Below are 17,745 nucleotides of genomic sequence, written 5' to 3' on the forward strand. Positions count from 1 at the left end.
TGGCTAATGAAGAGGTCTTAGGAAAACTATGGGATTTATTGTTCAAGGGAAAACTATTTCAGCTTTTAAAAGCTAGTTTTTGAACACCAGAATGTCAGTTAAGTTGTGAATGGGGGCAAATGTTTGATAAATCAGTACATCTGAAAAACCCACTAGATCAGTGCTTCTCAAACTTTAATGTACGTTCATATCACCCTGGCATTTTGTTAAAATGCAGTTCTGACTCAGTAGGTCTGGAGCAGGAACATTTCTAACAAGCTCCCATGTGATATCCATGCTCTTGGTCTTTGGCTAACTCTTCGAGTAGCAAGTGACTGGGCTACTATATATGAACTAAATTCTATGTTCTAATTGTCTAATACCTATCAGCCTTCGTAGTTGTTTGGATAGTTGTCAATTTTGAGTATTTAAAAACTGGAGGTTTTAAAAGATGAATTAAAGTATTGACATAGGTCAAATATGGCTTTTCATCTCTTCTATAAATATCCTATATATACTTACTTCCTATATACTTATTTAACCTGTCCTCTGCTGCTTGGCCTCAAGTTTCAGTTAAACTTCAGAAAGGACTATGTGCAATTAATGTGTACAGAAATAATATGTGTTTCTTTACGTCTAGTATTTAATGGGAGATGTAGATCATTGACTTACTCTGATGCCAGGATTTTATCTGCCTTATTGATTTAATAAGATAGGAACACAGGAACCCTTAGAGGGTAATTTGTTTTCAAAGGATGTATGACTGGGTTCTAACTTATACTTGACTCTCTTATTCATTATCCTAGTCATTACTGTTTTGTTTGATTACAATCTTAAATGCAGAAAAATTCAGACTCTTCATTCCCTGGCTAAAGGTTTTGTATTTTGGATATCCCAATAATTTTATAAAGGTCCCAGGTGGTAAATAAAACCTGGTCATTTTTCATTTTCTTTTTTTTGCGTGGGGGGGGGGAGTGAAGAGATATTATCCTTTATTAGCAATGTAGCGTCTCTTTGTGGCATGCCTCATGATCTTGAGAAACTGATCAAGTAAAGAGAAACTTCAGAAATTATGCTTTCTGACTGAGATTATGCTTGTTGGGACAAATAGGATAGAAAAATTTCGCATGCTCCCTCGTTAAGAAATAAGAACTAAGCAATTACATTCAATTGAAAAAGATATCTGAATTATGTTTTTAAATTTCACAAAACAAAGTTAAACCAAACAGTGGTAGCTCCTGTAGATTTTTCTCTACTGGGGAAGTCACCGGAATGCTACAGTCGCATTTGTTAAGAAAGAAAACTAAAATTGTTATTAACACCTCAAAAAAAATGCTAAATGCCTCTCTACTAGTAGAGGCCAGCTAGGTGAGTTTTACCTAGTCCTCCAGTAAACCAGGGAATGTTATGTCGTTTTTTGGTTAGGTTTGAACCCCGTTTTAGGGATTAAAGATAGCGGTTAAAATGTTTAACAGGGCTTTGTTCGGCTTTTAGACTTGCAGGAAGGCCAGCTTCATCACCCCGTAGTTGGCTTTCCAGCTAAGGTGGGTTTCGGATGTGCAGCTTCTGCCAAGGAGCTCTGGCTGTAAACTCTGGAAGGAAGCCAAAAGGAAAGAAGTTCCCGGCGCTAGTGCTTGTCCCGCTCAGAGGGTCCGGCGCTGGCGCATTTTTCGTGCAGTTATTGGCTGGGACTCTGCGTGCCGCTGTCGGCCAATGGAGACGCTGGAGATCTGGCCCCGGCCCGTCCCCTCTCGGCGCCGCGGGATGAGGCCGAGACTGAACAGCCGGCGAGCAAATCAGCGGCATCCAGAAAGCCATGTCCGACTCGGAGCCCAGCGCCCGAGCGCTAACCCGCTGAAAGTTTCTCGGGAAAGAAGCCGGGACGATCTGGACCCTGCTAAGAGGAACTGTCTTTGAGTGAGATGGTCCCAGAGGCCTGGAGGGGCGGACTGGTAAGCACCGGGAGAGTGGTGGGAGTTTTGCTGCTTCTGGGTGCCTTGCACAAGGCTTCCGCCGCCGTCATTCGCTATGAGATTCTGGAGGAAAGAGAGAAGGGTTTCGTGGTGGGCAACGTGGTCAGGGACCTTGACTTGGATCTCGGCAGCCTGTCAGCTCGCAGGCTCCGGGTGGTGTCCGGAGCTAGCCGAAGATTCTTTGAGGTGAACTGGGAGACCGGAGAGATGTTCGTGAACGACCGCCTGGATCGAGAGGAGCTATGTGGGACCCTGCCCTCCTGTACCATAACTCTGGAGTTGGTAGTGGAGAGGCCGCTAGAGTTGTTCAGCGCGGAAGTGGTGATCCAAGACATCAACGACAACAATCCCTCTTTTCCTACTCGGGAAATGAAATTGGAGATTAGCGAGGCCGTGGCGCCAGGAACGCGCTTTCCGCTCGAGAGCGCGCACGATCCCGATGTGGGAAGCAACTCTTTACAAACCTACGAGCTGAGCCGAAACGAGTACTTTGCGCTTCGAGTGCAGACTCGGGAAGACAGCACTAAGTACGCGGAGCTGGTCCTGGAGCGCGCCCTGGACCGGGAGCGAGAACCAGATCTCCAGCTGGTGCTGACGGCGTTGGACGGAGGAACTCCAGCTCGCTCGGCCAGCCTTCCTATTCGAATCGTTGTGCTGGACGCGAATGACAATACACCCACCTTCAACCAGTCCTTGTACCGGGCGCGTGTCCTGGAGGATGCACCCCCCGGCACTCGCGTGGTGCAAGTCCGTGCAACGGATCTGGATGAAGGCCCCAACGGCGAAATCATTTACTCCTTCGGCAGCCACAACCGTGCTGGCGTGCGGGAACTATTCTCCTTGGACCTTGTTACCGGGGTGCTGACAGTCAAGGGTCGACTGGACTTCGAAGACGCCAAACTCCATGAGATTTACATACAGGCCAAAGACAAGGGCGCCAATCCCGAAGGAGCACACTGTAAAGTTTTGGTAGAGATTGTGGACGTAAATGACAACGCTCCGGAGATCACAGTCACCTCCGTGTACAGCCCAGTCCCCGAGGACGCCCCTCTCGGAACTGTCATTGCTTTGCTCAGTGTGACTGATCTGGATGCTGGGGAGAACGGGCTGGTGACATGCGAGGTTCCACCAGGTCTCCCGTTTAGCCTTACATCTTCTCTCAAGAATTACTTTACTTTGAAAACCAGCGCAGCCCTGGATCGGGAGACCGTGCCAGAATACAACCTCAGCATCACGGCTCGAGACGCGGGAACCCCTTCCCTCTCAGCCCTCACGACAGTGCGGGTGCAAGTGTCCGACATCAACGACAACCCTCCACAATCTTCCCAGTCTTCCTACAATGTTTACGTTGAGGAAAATAACCTGCCTGGTGTTCCAATACTAAACCTAAGTGTCTGGGACCCCGACGCCCCGCAGAATGCTCGCCTTTCCTTCTTTCTCTTAGAGCAAGGAGCTGAAACAGGCCTAGTGGGTCGCTATTTTACGATAAATCGTGACAGTGGCATCGTGTCATCCTTAGTGCCCCTGGACCATGAGGATCGGCGTGAGTTTGAGTTAACAGCTCATATCAGCGATGGGGGCACTCCTGTCCTGGCTACCAACATCAGTGTGAATGTATTTGTCACTGATCGCAATGACAATGCCCCCCAGGTCCTATACCCCCGGCCTGGCCAGAGCTCAGTGGAGATGCTGCCTCGAGGTACTGCTGCTGGCTACCTGGTCACACGGGTGGTGGGCTGGGACCCAGATGCAGGGCACAACGCCTGGCTCTCCTACAGCCTCTTGGGAGCCCCTAACCAGAGCCTTTTTGCTGTGGGACTTCACACGGGTCAAATCACCACTGCCCGCCCAGTCCAGGATACAGATTCACCCAGGCAGACTCTCACGGTATTGATCAGAGACAATGGGGAGCCATCGCTGTCCACTACTGCGACCCTGACTGTGTCAGTAACTGAAGAATCTCCTGAAGCCCTGGCTGAGTTCCCCGCTGGCTCTGCTCCCAGGGAGCAGAATAAAAATCTCACCTTTTATCTACTTCTCTCTCTAATCCTGGTGTCCGTCGGGTTCGCAGTCACAGTATTAGGAGTGATCATATTCAAAGTTTACAAATGGAAGCAGTCCAGGGACCTATACCGAGCCCCGGTGAGCTCCCTGTATCGAACACCGGGGCCCTCTCTGCACGCGGATGCTGTGCGGGGAGGCCTGATGGCCCCACACCTTTACCATCAGGTGTACCTCACCACTGACTCGAGACGCAGTGACCCACTGCTGAAGAAACCTGGTGCTGCAAGCCCACTGGCCAGCCGCCAGAACACTCTGCGGAGCCTTGATCCAGTGTTCTATAGGCAAGTGTTGGGTGCAGAGAGCTCCCCTCCTGGACAGGTAAGGGTTAGCAAGTCACCCTGGAATGATATTAATGCTTTTTGATTCCTGCATCACTTTTAGGAACGTATGTAGCCATCTTCATTTTCAGTCATCAAGATGTTTTCCTAATGATGCATCCACATTTTTACTTGGCTTTTCCCAGATTGAATATCGTGCCTTTTCGGGGAAGGAGATGGCCCAGCTAGAGTGTGGTTTGTGGTCCCACACAGTGTGGAGTTAATTCACTCATCTGTGGACACAATTCACACCCTCAGCATTCACTTGCCATAGCAACTAACCAATCCTACTAAAGGGCCATTAAGCTTTAACTCACCATCTCAGCACTCAGAGCTTAGCTTGGTATCATTTGCATTGAGTACAAGTTAATGGAAACCTCTAGCCAGTGGCAGCTGCTAGGAGTATAAAAACTACCTCATCTGTCTATCTTTCAAATGATTGCCACATCTGCATTAAAACTAATGGTTTGCTGATAATTTTCCTTTGACTGCACAGATCCTCTTCCTCATTCTCAGATGGCTTTCTATGAAAGAAATAAAATTCTAGAGTCCTTTAAATTTTATTTCAAGGACACAACAGGAAATTATGTGGACATTACTTACATGTGCATTATAGAAAATTTGGAAAATATGGAAAAATATAAGAAAAATTAAAACTAATTTTATTCCCAAACCCAAAGGTAACCACCATTCATTGTAAAAGTAATATTTATTTTTAAAATAAATTCAGAAGGACATAAAGTACAAAATGAAAGTTCTTTTTGCCCTAAGTGTTAATTCCTATCCTTTCACCATTATTATTATTATTTTGGTATAAATGTAGTGTGACAGGCAGATTCATACCCTGAGAAAAAAGATAAAGCTTTCATTTATTCAGGATAGCGTCCAGGCCTTTGTTTTGAAGTGCAACTTAAACACACTTCTATTTGTGGGAGAACGACTATAACTTTGTTACTAATAAGTATATTATTGCTATCAACCTTTGGGTCTGGCAGTTAGACATAGAAAGCTCCACCACTTATCATCCATGAGTCCATGGCCACGTTAAATTTTCTAGACCCATTTTTAGTATGTGGAAAAGAAGTAGCAAGAGTTTTATAAGATTAGTGCATGATACAATATATGCACGGTGTTTGTTGTGTCATAGTTCCAAAAAATTCTTTAGGTACTAACCTGGAGACACTTCAAGATGACAAAGCAGAGGCATATATGGAAAGGCTAAGGAAGGATGAAAGCCGGAGAGAAGCAGCTGCTGCTTTTCTGGTCAGACTGGAAAACAACTGGCATTTTCCTTTGAATGATGCTCTCAAACGTGGTTGCACACCAGAATTACCTAGGGACCTTTTAAAAATCCTGAAGCCCAGGCCACATCCCAGATGAATTAAAGCAGTCTCTTGGAATGGGACACAGGCATTGGTATTTTTTGAAGGTCCTCAAGTGATTCCAGTGTGAAGACAAATTTGAAAAGCATTGCCCTAAGACATGCCTGTCCATCAATTAGCATGTTTTTGAAACTAAGTGTTATTTTGAAGTTCACAGAACCAGCAGCCAGCCTTGTTTTGCCAGGCTGAACTTTAAAAAATTCTATAATGTTATTTCTCAACCTTAAATTATTATATAGAATAGCTCTAGGAAAGCACTGTAGGGAAAATGTGAGATATTTCAGTCATCTAAGGAGAAAAATCTTCCTCAACCACTAGCACCTGGGCAACTATTTCTTTAAAAATTTAGAGCTCAGCAATGGGAATGGTGTTTCTTTTAGGGGTGAAAACATTTTCCTCTAATTATACTGTAGTGTTTGCATCATTTTAGTATATGTGAATATACTAAAAACCGTTAAATTGTACTTTTTAAAGGGGTGAATTGTATGGTGTAATGGATAAATTATGTAGCTCAATACAACTGTGTTAAAAATCTAGAGATGGAAGAATTACATACTTGGCATAAAAAGGTCAAGTCTAGGATATATAGGATTCGGGCTTTATGATCCTCCAGTTCAAGTATTAATAATATAGATATGTTTGTTTTGGTGTCAACTTGCAAATAAAAGGGATTGAGATCTATAAGAGGTCTAGTTCTTAGATATTAAAGCCAGCAAAAAGGGTCAGTTGATGGCTACAGGGATGACAAACTGTTAGGAAAATGATTTAAGATGTTACAGAAAGAGGTTTTCTTTCTTTCTAGACAGACTAGAGGTGAAAGTGGGGAGACCCTAATACTGCACTTGATAGACTTTACACAAGTCTCCTAACATTTCTGAGCTTGTGTTCTCAAATATAAACTCTTCCAAAATGGTGTGAGAATGAAAAGTAATGTATGTAAAATGTATAAATATAAAATACTCATAAAGTACAAGCATTCAATAGATACTTGTTGAACTAACAAGTGATAATAGCACTAATTCACTGTGTATTGGTGAATGTACCATACACTTTAAAAGATGAAAAGGCACAGTCCCTGCTCCTGTGGCACACGGAGTACCATAGGAGACAGACATGCACACACACCCACAACAATGGTAAGGGAGATCTGTATAATACAGGAAGCAATGGGAGCAAAGGAAAGGAAACGCCCCAGTCAGCCTGGGGAAATCAGGAAGAATTCATACAGGTGATGATGCTTGATCCGAGAATGAAAGTTGAGTAGTAGTTTATCAGATAATAAAAGAGAAAGGCGAGTAGAGAGGGACCCTTGCAGGAAATTACATGCAGAGGGATAATGTTTTTTTTATTATTGCTGAACCTTAAAGTGTATTTGCAAAACAACTTTTGCAGGAGATAAAGTGAAGCAAGTAGGCAGGAGTTAAATCTTGAGTTACCTTTAGGCTGTGCCAAGGATTTTTTATTTTATTCTATACCCATGATAGTCATTGCAGAATTTTGAACTGATATAATGTCGTCAGAGTTTTTGTTTGTTTGTTTTGGAGTGATTATTCTGGTAGCCATAAATGAAATGTGTGTGAGTGTGCTTAGTTACTCAGTCATGTTCGACTCTTTGCAACCCCATGAACTGTAACCCGCTAGGCTCCTCTGTGCATGGAATTGTCCAGGCAAGAATGGTGAAATGAGTTGCCATAATGGATTGGGGATATTGGGACTGGAGACTAAAGAAGATTTGAATGTGTACTCAGTCATGTCTGACTCTTTGCCACCCCATGGACCGTAGCCCACCAGGCTCCTTTGTCCATGGGATTTTCCAGGCAAGATTACTGGAGTGAGTTGCCATTTCCTCTTCCAGGGGATATTCCCGTTCCAGGGATTGAACCCATGTCTCCTGCATTTGCAGGCAGATTCTTTACCACTCACTGAGCCACCTGGGGAAGCCCTATATTGTAACATGGGGCTATTATATTACATGGGGCTATTATATTACATTTAGAACATTTAGATGGCTATTATAGTATTTGAGAAGATTGAGAAATGCTTGAACCAGCACAATGACAAGTATAGATTGAGGGACATAACTATAGTGAAATTATCAGCACTTATTCATTGACATGATAAAGGGAAGATGGAAGAGGAATGAGTCAAGAATGATCCTCCTTATCCCTCCCCACTGGCAGCTTCGGGGGAAGATGGTGTCATTCTACTGAGATAGTGAATCCTGGCATAAACACCTTATAAGTCCGACGGATTTACACCTGTCATTCCCATGGAAGAAGGTTTAGGTGTTTGGGGCTGAAAGAACACAGAAAGCAGATACCTCCCTTTGAGACCAAAATGTTGGTTGCTGGCCTCACCATCGAAAGGATATTCATGAAGATCAAGGGTTTGGGAAAACACCTGGGAGGATAACCTCTGGTTTTGCTACTGGTTTTGGAAATCCCATGGTCAGAGGAGCCTGGCAGGCCATGGGGTCACCAAGAGTCAGATATGACTTAACTAAACACTACCACCAACAATAATTGGCAGCCTAGGTGAGGATTCAGATGAATTTTTAAAAAATCTCACATGCAAATCGGGATAGATTTTTCTCTTTGTGTTCTGGTGTGTTTGTGACTCCAGTTAGAGTTTGCAGGTAACTACAGTGTGAATTGAACAATCTTTCTGCATTTGTGCAAGGTGGTAGCCAGGCTCCAGGGAGGGTGAGATCAAGTCTCCCTTGCCAAAAGGCCCCCTAGGGCTCAGTGAAAAACTTGGCTCTTTTGAAACAGTCACAGTTGGTAATTAACAACATATCAAGCATACCATGGTGTCAAATAAAGGAGATTTGTAGGCACTGGTTCTGTTGGTAGCTGATCTCAATCATTCAAGAAAGCTATTAAATCTGTGAACATTAGCATTCTGCCAGGTAATGAGATTTAGTCCTTAGCGTCTCCCAAACAAGCTGATTCTTTACTGATTTGGAACATCTCCCTCTCCTGACTTCTCCCCCTCTCCTTCATTCCTTCCATACTGTCCTTGAAATTAATGAATGGCAATTTAGTATATCACCAGTGACTATCCGAGTAAGAGAGATTTGGTTTCTGCTGCGCCTTCTGTTACAACAGAAATGTGTACTGCATAAATTTAATAGGCTGCATTAATGTGTAAGCCTTTTCTGCAAAGAGATGGATATGTTTCTGAATAATATGCAGAGGGGCAGGGTTTTTTGTATAAAGCAGTGCTTCTAATTAGCTGTTGCTATAATACAATCAGAATGAGGCAGAAGCTACTCCTTTAAAATATTATTGGTGAATGACAACACTGGCTTGAACAAAGTGACCAGTCTCAAATGGCTACTCACTTTCTGGGCTGCAGGTTGCTAGGGCTCTCAGGCTGTCGCTGTTTTCCCTGCCGAAAAGGGGCGGGGTGAGGTGGGGTGGGGATTGGTGAATTAGGGAAACAAAAACAAAAACATATATGTTGTCTGCCTCTCTATAGAGGTAATAACCCATGGGGGGAAAATGCTGTTGAGCGGGAGGAAGGCGAAAAGATAGGTGGGTTTTTGTGGTTTTTTCCCCCTTCTTCCAATACTGCGTCGCATTAACCCTGCTGCTATTGGGACGTTCTCTGCTTAGCCTATTGGCTGAGCCCAGGAGTCGCTGTCTGCCAATCGGATAGAGGAAGGCAGACAAATCTACCCCGCCACCAGCAAAAAACGGCGCGTAACCCTTGCGGCGCCGGCCCAGCCGCGCCAGAGCTGGCGTGGGGAAAGGGAGATAGGTGTCTCCAGCTGCTGTGGCTGTTGGGGCGGGTCAGCTTCTGGGGCTTCTCAGGACCAGATAGAGAACTAGCGGGCAGCAGCAATGCTCGGCAAGGTGAGAGGCTGGGTACAAATCTGCCGGGGGGCTACCCTTTTGTTCCTTTTTTGCCACCTGGGTTACGTTGGTGGGCAGATCCGATACCCGGTCCCAGAGGAGTCACAGGAAGGGACTTTTGTGGGGAATGTCGCCCAAGATTTCCTGCTGGATACCGAGAGCTTGGCAGCTCGCAGGCTGCAGGTCGCTGGAGAGGTGAACCAAAGACACTTCCGTGTGGATTTGGACAGCGGTGCCCTGCTCATCAAGAATCCAATCGATCGAGAGGCACTGTGTGGGCTCAGTGCCAGCTGTATTGTGCCCCTGGAGTTTGTAACAGAAGGGCCTTTGGAAATGTACCGAGCAGAGGTAGAAATTGTGGATGTGAATGATCACGCCCCCCGATTCCCTCGGCAGCAGCTGGACTTGGAAATTGGGGAGGCAGCTCCTCCAGGACAGCGTTTCCCCTTGGAAAAGGCTCAGGATGCAGATGTGGGGAGCAACTCCATCAGCAGCTATAGACTAAGCTCCAATGAACACTTTGCCCTAGATGTCAAGAAGCGCAGCGACGGCAGCCTGGTCCCAGAGCTGCTCCTGGAGAAACCTTTGGATCGGGAAAAGCAGTCAGACTACCGCCTAGTGCTGACTGCTGTGGATGGCGGGAACCCCCCGAGATCTGGCACGGCAGAGCTGCGGGTGTCAGTGCTGGACGTGAATGACAACGCCCCAGCCTTCCAGCAATCCAGCTATAGGATTAGCGTCTTGGAGAGCGCGCCAGCCGGCATGCTGCTCATCCAGCTCAATGCCTCCGACCCAGACCTGGGTCCCAGTGGTAACGTCACCTTTTCTTTCAGTGGTCACACCCCTGATCGTGTGAGAAGCCTCTTCAGCCTGCACCCCACTAATGGAAAGCTTACTCTTCAAGGACCCCTAGACTTTGAGAGCGAGAATTACTACGAATTTGATGTGCGGGCTCGAGATGGGGGCTCTCCAGCCATGGAGCAACATTGCAGCCTTCGGGTGGATCTCCTAGATGTGAATGACAACGCCCCCCACATCACAGTGACCTCAGAGCTGGGGACTCTCCCCGAGAGTGCAGAGCCTGGCACTGTGGTGGCACTCATCAGTGTGCAGGACCCTGACTCAGGTTCAAATGGGGACGTGAGCCTCCGTATTCCCGACCATTTGCCCTTCGCCCTCAAGTCCGCCTTCAGGAACCAGTTCTCCCTGGTGACTGCTGGGCCCTTGGACCGAGAGGCCAAATCCAGCTATGATATCATGGTCACTGCTTCTGATGCCGGGAGCCCTCCTCTGAGTACCCACAGGACCATTTTCCTTAACATTTCGGATGTGAATGATAACCCACCCTCTTTCTTCCAGAGGTCACATGAGGTGTTTGTTCCAGAGAACAATCGCCCAGGGGACCTTCTCTGCTCCCTTGCGGCCTCTGATCCTGACTCTGGCTTGAATGCACTTATCTCCTACTCTCTCCTTGAGCCCAGAAATCGAGATGTGTCAGCATCCTCCTTCATCTCCCTGAACCCCCAGACGGGAGCTGTTCATGCTACTCGATCCTTTGACTATGAGCAAACACAGACACTGCAGTTTGAGGTGCAAGCCCGGGATCGGGGCAACCCGCCCCTTAGTAGCACTGTGACTGTTCGTCTGTTTGTGCTGGACCTCAATGACAATGCCCCAGCTGTACTCCGCCCTAGGGCTCGGCCTGGTTCCTTATGTCCCCAAGCACTGCCTCCATCAGTTGGTGCTGGCCACCTAGTCACAAAGGTGACCGCTGTGGACTTGGATTCAGGTTACAATGCTTGGGTTTCGTATCAGCTCCTGGAGGCCCCAGATCCCAGCCTGTTTGCAGTCTCCCGCTATGCCGGGGAGGTGCGGACAGCTGTTCCCATCCCAGCTGATCTCCCACCGCAGAAGCTGGTCATTGTGGTAAAGGACAGTGGTAGCCCACCACTCTCTACCTCCGTCACTCTCCTGGTGTCCTTGGAAGAAGACACTCATCCAGTTGTCCCTGATCTTCGAGAGTCTTCGGCTCCAAGGGAAGGAGAATCCCGCTTGACCCTCTACTTGGCTGTATCTCTGGTGGCAATTTGCTTTGTTTCCTTTGGCTCATTCGTGGCGCTCATCTCGAAGTGCCTGCGTGGGGCTGCCTGTGGAATGACCTGCTTTCCTGCTGGCACCTGTGCCTGTCTCACCCGGTCTCGAAGGAGGGAGGGGCTTCCTCCTTCCAATGGGATCCTCCGAATCCAGCTAGGGTCAGATGATCCTATCAAGTTTGTTGATGTGGGCGGCCACTCTCATGGTTGTACACCCTTGGCTTCTGCACCCACTCGGAGTGATAGCTTCATGATGGTGAAGTCACCCAGTGCACCTATGGCAGGGGAGCCCGTTCGCCCAAGCTGCCCACCCTCTGATCTTCTCTATGGGCTAGAGGTGAGACCTTTGCAGGCTCAGCCAATGCTTGAGGGTTATTCAGATGCAGGCGTGTGGCTGGGCCATGTCCCAGAGAATATATTGGTCTCTCTGTAAGAGCCTGTAGTGATGTTGCCACTTCTGTGAGTGGTAACTGTGTGGTAGATGATGTGCTTTTTGTGAATTAACCAGAAAGTTTTCATAGATTAATACTTCGGGTGGATTATGCCCTTGTCTGAGAGTAAGAAATGAAATGAGTGATCAAGAGATGGGGTGTTGTGGAAACACGCTGCTGGAATGTGGAGCATATGGAAGGCTCTTGTGTACGAGGTGCACCTAAACCCAGGTAGTGACTTTCTCTTCTCTTCCTGAATGAGGGGCCAGGGTCTGGAATACCTTAATTCTAGGTTACCATTCCCCAGTGGACTGAGGGAAACTTACATCTTTGCTCCATAGTGTCATCTACTCCCTCACCCACTGTGAAAGGGACTCTCTGCTTGAAATGTTGTTGTTGTTTTGTGTTCAGCCGCTAAGTTCCATCTGACTCTTTGCGGCCCTGGACTGTAGCCCACCAGGCTCCTCTGTCCATGGGATTTCCCAGGCAAGAATACTGGAGTGGGTTGCCTTCTCCAGGGGATCTTTCCAACCCAGGGATCGAACCCACATCTCCTGCATTGGTAGGTGGATTCTTTACCACTGAGCCAGCAGGGAACCCATCTTGAAACATAAGAGGAAAGAGCCAAGGGATTAGAGAGGCAACAAGGTGGAAGCAAGGGTCTTTTTGTCCGAGGTATTCAGGTCTCCCAATCAAGTCCCCATTGGGATCGGAGCTAGGTGCAGTCGATTGGGGCAGAGGAACATTACCTCTTTGGGAGGGGGAAGGCAGTAAGTGAAATCACTAAGTATCAAAACCTGTCTTGCTGCTGAGGAATTCATAGAGACAGCCAATCTGGGAGTCTTTAAGTAGAGTTCTTCTGAATTGATGAAACCATAAAGCCTTGAGGCCATGCCTAGATTCTAGCCACCTTCCTTGGGTGACCTGGATCAGTCCTAGAAGTGTTCTCATCCCCCACCGCAAGCTGTGATGCCCATTCCATAGCTCATGTGGAATCTCAGAAAAAGTGAATCCTTTATAGCATTGAGATTGACATTGAGATTCCTCAAGGTACTGCTGGAGAGTCCAAGCAAGACTCTGAAGGGTCCTAACAAATCTTTTCTTTCACTCTGGCAGTGTTTGGCAGGATGGGATAGGGAGGGGGTAACACGTGGGCTTTGCTTCCTGGAGAAGGACAACATTTTGATGGTTCAAGTGAAATAGTGGGAGTTTCTGAAGTTACACAGGAAGTTGCTGGGACAGAACCCTGAGAAGTTTTGTACCACTTTGTCTTCCCTGTTGAGCGCCATCTGAGCTGTCAAACTTTGCTGCCAAGGGAACTGAATCAACCTGCAGCACGAAATAAGTGGGGAGGTAGGAGGCTTCTGTGAAACGGATTTGCAGCGCCCGTTCCTAAGGTTTCCAGGACTGAGGAGACTTTATAATTGGTTGAGAGCAGACAGACTTTTGGGCCAATCAGACTTAAGAGCCGAGGTGGGGGATCTGATCTTCTTGCCCGCCTCTCCTCCCCCAGCTCCCCAGCTCCACTCAGATTCAATTCCCCTCCCCCCCCAACCCACCCCCGCCATTTGGTGACTAAGAAGAACTGCTGCAGGCAGACAAACCTCGGAGCAGTTTTTAAGAGGCTGGAAGGAGACATAAGAGATTTCATCTGCTACATTCCAAGCCCTGGGTCTACCTTGGAGACAGGACAGCACAGAGTCAGTGTCCAGGAAGGGACTTCTGGGTCATGGGGCCCAAGACACCCCCACAGCTCGCTGGGAAATGGCAAGTGCTGTGCATGTTGTCCTTGTGCTGCTGGGGCTGGGTGTCTGGGCAGCTTCGTTACTCTGTGGTGGAGGAGTCTGAGCCAGGGACGCTGGTGGGGAACGTTGCTCAGGATCTAGGCTTAAAGGTGGCAGATCTGTTGAGCCGCCGGCTGCGGTTGGGCACTGAGGAGAATGGGCAATATTTTTCCCTGAGCTTGATGAGTGGTGCTCTGGCAGTGAATCAGAAAATTGACCGAGAGAGCCTGTGTGCAGCCAGCACCAGCTGCCTGCTGCCAGTACAGGTGGTGACCGAACACCCCCTGGAACTAATCCGTGTAGAGGTGGAAATCCTGGATCTCAATGACAACTCTCCGAGCTTTGCCACCCCTGAGCGAGAGATACGCATCTCAGAGTCAGCTGCACTGGGGGTACGGTTCCCACTGGATAGTGCCCAGGATCCCGACGTGGGCACCAATACTGTGAGCTTCTATACTTTAAGCCCCAGCAGCCACTTTTCTCTGAATGTGAAGACCCTAAAAGATGGGAAGCTGTTCCCAGAACTGGTGCTGGAGCAGCAGCTAGACCGTGAAACCCAGGCAAGACATCAGCTGGTGCTCACTGCTGTGGATGGGGGCATCCCAGCCCACTCAGGGACCACCCTTATCTCTGTCACTGTGCTGGATATCAATGATAACGCTCCAACCTTCCAGTCCTCAGTTCTACGTGTGGGACTCCCAGAGAATGCACCCGTGGGCACACTGCTGCTGCGCCTCAACGCCACTGATCCAGACGAGGGCACCAATGGCCAACTAGACTATTCTTTTGGAGACCATACGTCTGAGGCAGTGCGGAACCTCTTTGGCCTAGACCCTAGCAGTGGAGCAATCCATGTGTTGGGTCCTATTGACTTCGAGGAGTCAAGTTTTTATGAAATTCATGCAAGAGCCCGTGACCAGGGACAGCCAGCCATGGAAGGCCACTGTGTGATTCAAGTGGATGTGGGGGATGCCAATGACAATGCCCCAGAGGTACTACTGGCCTCTTTGGTCAACCCTGTCCTGGAGAGCACACCAGTGGGCACAGTAGTGGGATTGTTTAATGTGCGGGACCGAGACTCAGGGAGAAATGGTGAAGTGAGCCTTGATCTCTCTCCAGACCTGCCATTTCAGATTAAGCCTTCTGAGAACCACTACTCACTCCTAACCAGCCAGCCTTTGGACCGTGAGGCTACATCCCACTATATCATTGAGCTGCTGGCCCATGATGCGGGCTCACCTCCCTTGCACACACATCTCACCATCAGGCTCAACATTTCAGATGTAAACGACAACGCACCCTACTTCACCCAGCAGCTCTACACGGCTTACATCCCAGAAAACCGGCCTCCAGGCTCCCTTCTGTGCACCGTGGCTGCCTCCGATCCAGACACTGGGGATAACGCCCGCCTTACCTACTCTATTGTAGGGAACCAGATTCAGGGCTCCCCAGCCTCCTCCTTTGTGTATGTCAACCCCGAGGATGGGCGGATCTTTGCCCAGCGTACTTTTGACTACGAACTGCTGCAGATGCTGCAGATTGTGGTGGGCGTTCGAGACTCTGGCTCTCCCCCATTGCACGCCAACACCTCTCTCCACGTGTTTGTCCTGGACCAGAATGATAATGCCCCAACTGTGCTGCACCCTAGACCGGGTCGGGAATTCTCACTCCCCCAGCGTCTCCCTCGCTCTGCCCCTCCTGGCTCCTTGGTCACCAAGGTGACAGCCGTAGATGCTGATGCAGGCCACAATGCCTGGCTCTCCTATTCACTGTTGCCACAGTCCACAGCCCCAGGGCTGTTCCTGGTGTCTGCACACACTGGTGAGGTGCGAACAGCCCGGGCCTTACTGGAGAATGACGCTGACACCCAGCAGGTGGTGGTCCTGGTGAGGGACAATGGTGACCCTTCACTCTCCTCCACAGCCACAGTGCTGCTGGTTCTGGAAGATGAGGACCCTGAGGAAATGCCCAAATCCAGGGACTTCCTCACACACCCTCCTGAGCGTTCAGACCTTACCCTTTACCTCATTGTGGCTCTTGCGGCCACCAGCCTCTTATCCTTAGTCACCTTCACCTTTCTGTCAGCTAAGTGCCTTCGGGGGGACGGGGATGGGGGTGGGAGTCAGTGCTGCGGGCGCCAGGACTCGCCCTCCCGGGAGTTCTATAAGCAGTCCAGCCCCAACCTACAGGTGAGCTCAGACGGCACACTCAAGTATATGGAGGTGACGCTGCGGCCCACAGACTCGCACAGCCATTGCTACAGGACGTGCTTTTCACCAGCCTCTGATGGCAGTGACTTCACTTTTCTAAGGCCCCTCAGCGTTCAGCAGCCCTCAGCTTTTGCGCCGGAGCCCGACGCCTTCCAGTCCCGCTCTAACACGCTGCCAGAGCGGAGCCAGGTGAGGGCTCTGCGCTACCCCTGGGGGCGGAAATGGAGACGCCACCCACCCACATCAGGGACTTTGAACTTGGCATCTGCTCCCTCTGGTGGGGCTTCACTCTGATGTCTGTCAAATGTCGGGACTGGATGGATTGTGCTGAAGCAGAGGTGTGGCCGAGGCAGGGATGGGGTGCTGTGCCTGGGGAGGTGATGGCGACTGTGGGTGAGGGGGGAGAGAGGATAGGGCAGACAGAAAAGCATGGGGTCTGGCGATCACTCTGGTGTTTTCCATCAGATCCAGGTCTGGGTAGAGGCAGCCACAGATCCCTTTCTGCAGCCAACCTCCTAGGCTCCAATGCAGGCACGCTCTGCTGGTCTTGAGGTTTCTTCTTAGGTTTCTTCCCACTCTCTTGACCGGTGACTTCACTGTGATTCACAACCCTCTTTATTCCCACATCAAACCAACACGTCTGTGGTTGGCCCATGTGCCACGCACAGCCCACAGGCTCCCCACCCTGCACCTGCGCACACCCCTCGCACCTGGCCGTCCTCGTCCTCATACGCCGCCTTTAACTGCCAGCCGATTGCAAAGGGCTGTCCCGACAGCTCACAGCTTCCCTCCCACCTTGCTGCCAGCCTCAGAGGTTTTAACCTGAGGGAAATACCAGGTCTTGGCCGCCCCACTTATCCCCTCCCCGGCCTGTACTGGTCGCCTCCTGGTGGGCCTCTTGGTGGCCCAAGTCGCTAGTGCTGCAGCCACTGGGGGCGCTCTAGGTGCGGGGCGGGCGGGACTCTGTGACCCATGGGCTGGTGGGTCAGTCTGGGCCCAGACACTGAGCAGAGGTTGGTGGGCACCTCCAGCCCAAAAGCCTCGCTCAGGAAGGCCACAATGCCCTGTGGCTCAAGGGGCGGCAGGGCCGGCCTGGGACAAGTGAACAGACCTCTGTAGGACAGGCCGCCTCGGCCCTCTGTGGCACCACCGACCCGTCCTATGGCTGGAAGTGGGAACCTGGAGCACCTGGGTTCTGGACACTAAGACATAGGTGTTTGGCGCCGTCGTGCCCACATGGGCCCAGCGATCTACCGTCAGGGCTTTGTGTGCTCAGTTGCTTCAGTTGTGTCTGATTCTTTGCCACCCTATGGATTGTAGCCCACCAGACTCCTCTGACCATGTGATTTTTCCAGGTGAGAATACTAGAGTGGGTTGCCATTTCCTTCTCCATGTCAGGGACTTTGGAGGTGACCAAAGCTTCCTTCATAGTTCAGTCAGTAAAGAATCTGCCTGCAACGCAGGAGACCCAGGTTCGATTCCTGCATCGGGAAGATCCCCTGGAGAAGGAAATGGCAGTCCACTCCAGTATTCTTGCCTGGAAAATCCCAGATAGAGGAGCCTGACTGTAGTCCATTGGGTCGCAAGAGTCAGACACAACTTAGCAACTAAACCACCATAAACCGCCACCAAAGTATCTAAGACTTTGGCAAGCC

General features: G+C 49.3%; 2 protein-coding genes across 11 annotated transcripts in view; both read left to right on the forward strand.

Annotated features, from left to right (window-relative positions):
- Positions 1-17,745, forward strand: part of LOC129633985 (protocadherin gamma-C3) — a 149,621-nt gene that overhangs the window by 114,876 nt on the left and 17,000 nt on the right. Inside the window, exon 2 of one of the 10 annotated variants that reach the window (XM_055555991.1) lies at positions 16,070-16,279. The exons of 6 other annotated variants lie outside the window; for them this stretch is intronic. In XM_055555991.1, the coding sequence (XP_055411966.1) occupies positions 16,097-16,279 (183 nt within the window). In that variant the 5' untranslated portion in view covers positions 16,070-16,096. Of the gene's footprint in view, positions 1-562; positions 4,335-13,680; positions 16,280-17,745 lie in introns of those variants that run through there. 3 more of the 10 variants (XM_055555984.1, XM_055555934.1, XM_055555925.1) reach the window with 3 other exon arrangements.
- Positions 9,253-12,474, forward strand: PCDHGC4 (protocadherin gamma subfamily C, 4). The gene is given in 2 exon segments (XM_055556005.1): positions 9,253-12,080; positions 12,083-12,474. Coding segments are annotated over 2 exon segments (2,607 nt in total). The 5' UTR covers positions 9,253-9,560; the 3' UTR covers positions 12,170-12,474.

This window comes from Bubalus kerabau, chromosome 1, assembly GCF_029407905.1.
Source record: "Bubalus kerabau isolate K-KA32 ecotype Philippines breed swamp buffalo chromosome 1, PCC_UOA_SB_1v2, whole genome shotgun sequence".
In the NCBI taxonomy this organism is placed as follows: domain Eukaryota; kingdom Metazoa; phylum Chordata; class Mammalia; order Artiodactyla; family Bovidae; genus Bubalus; species Bubalus kerabau.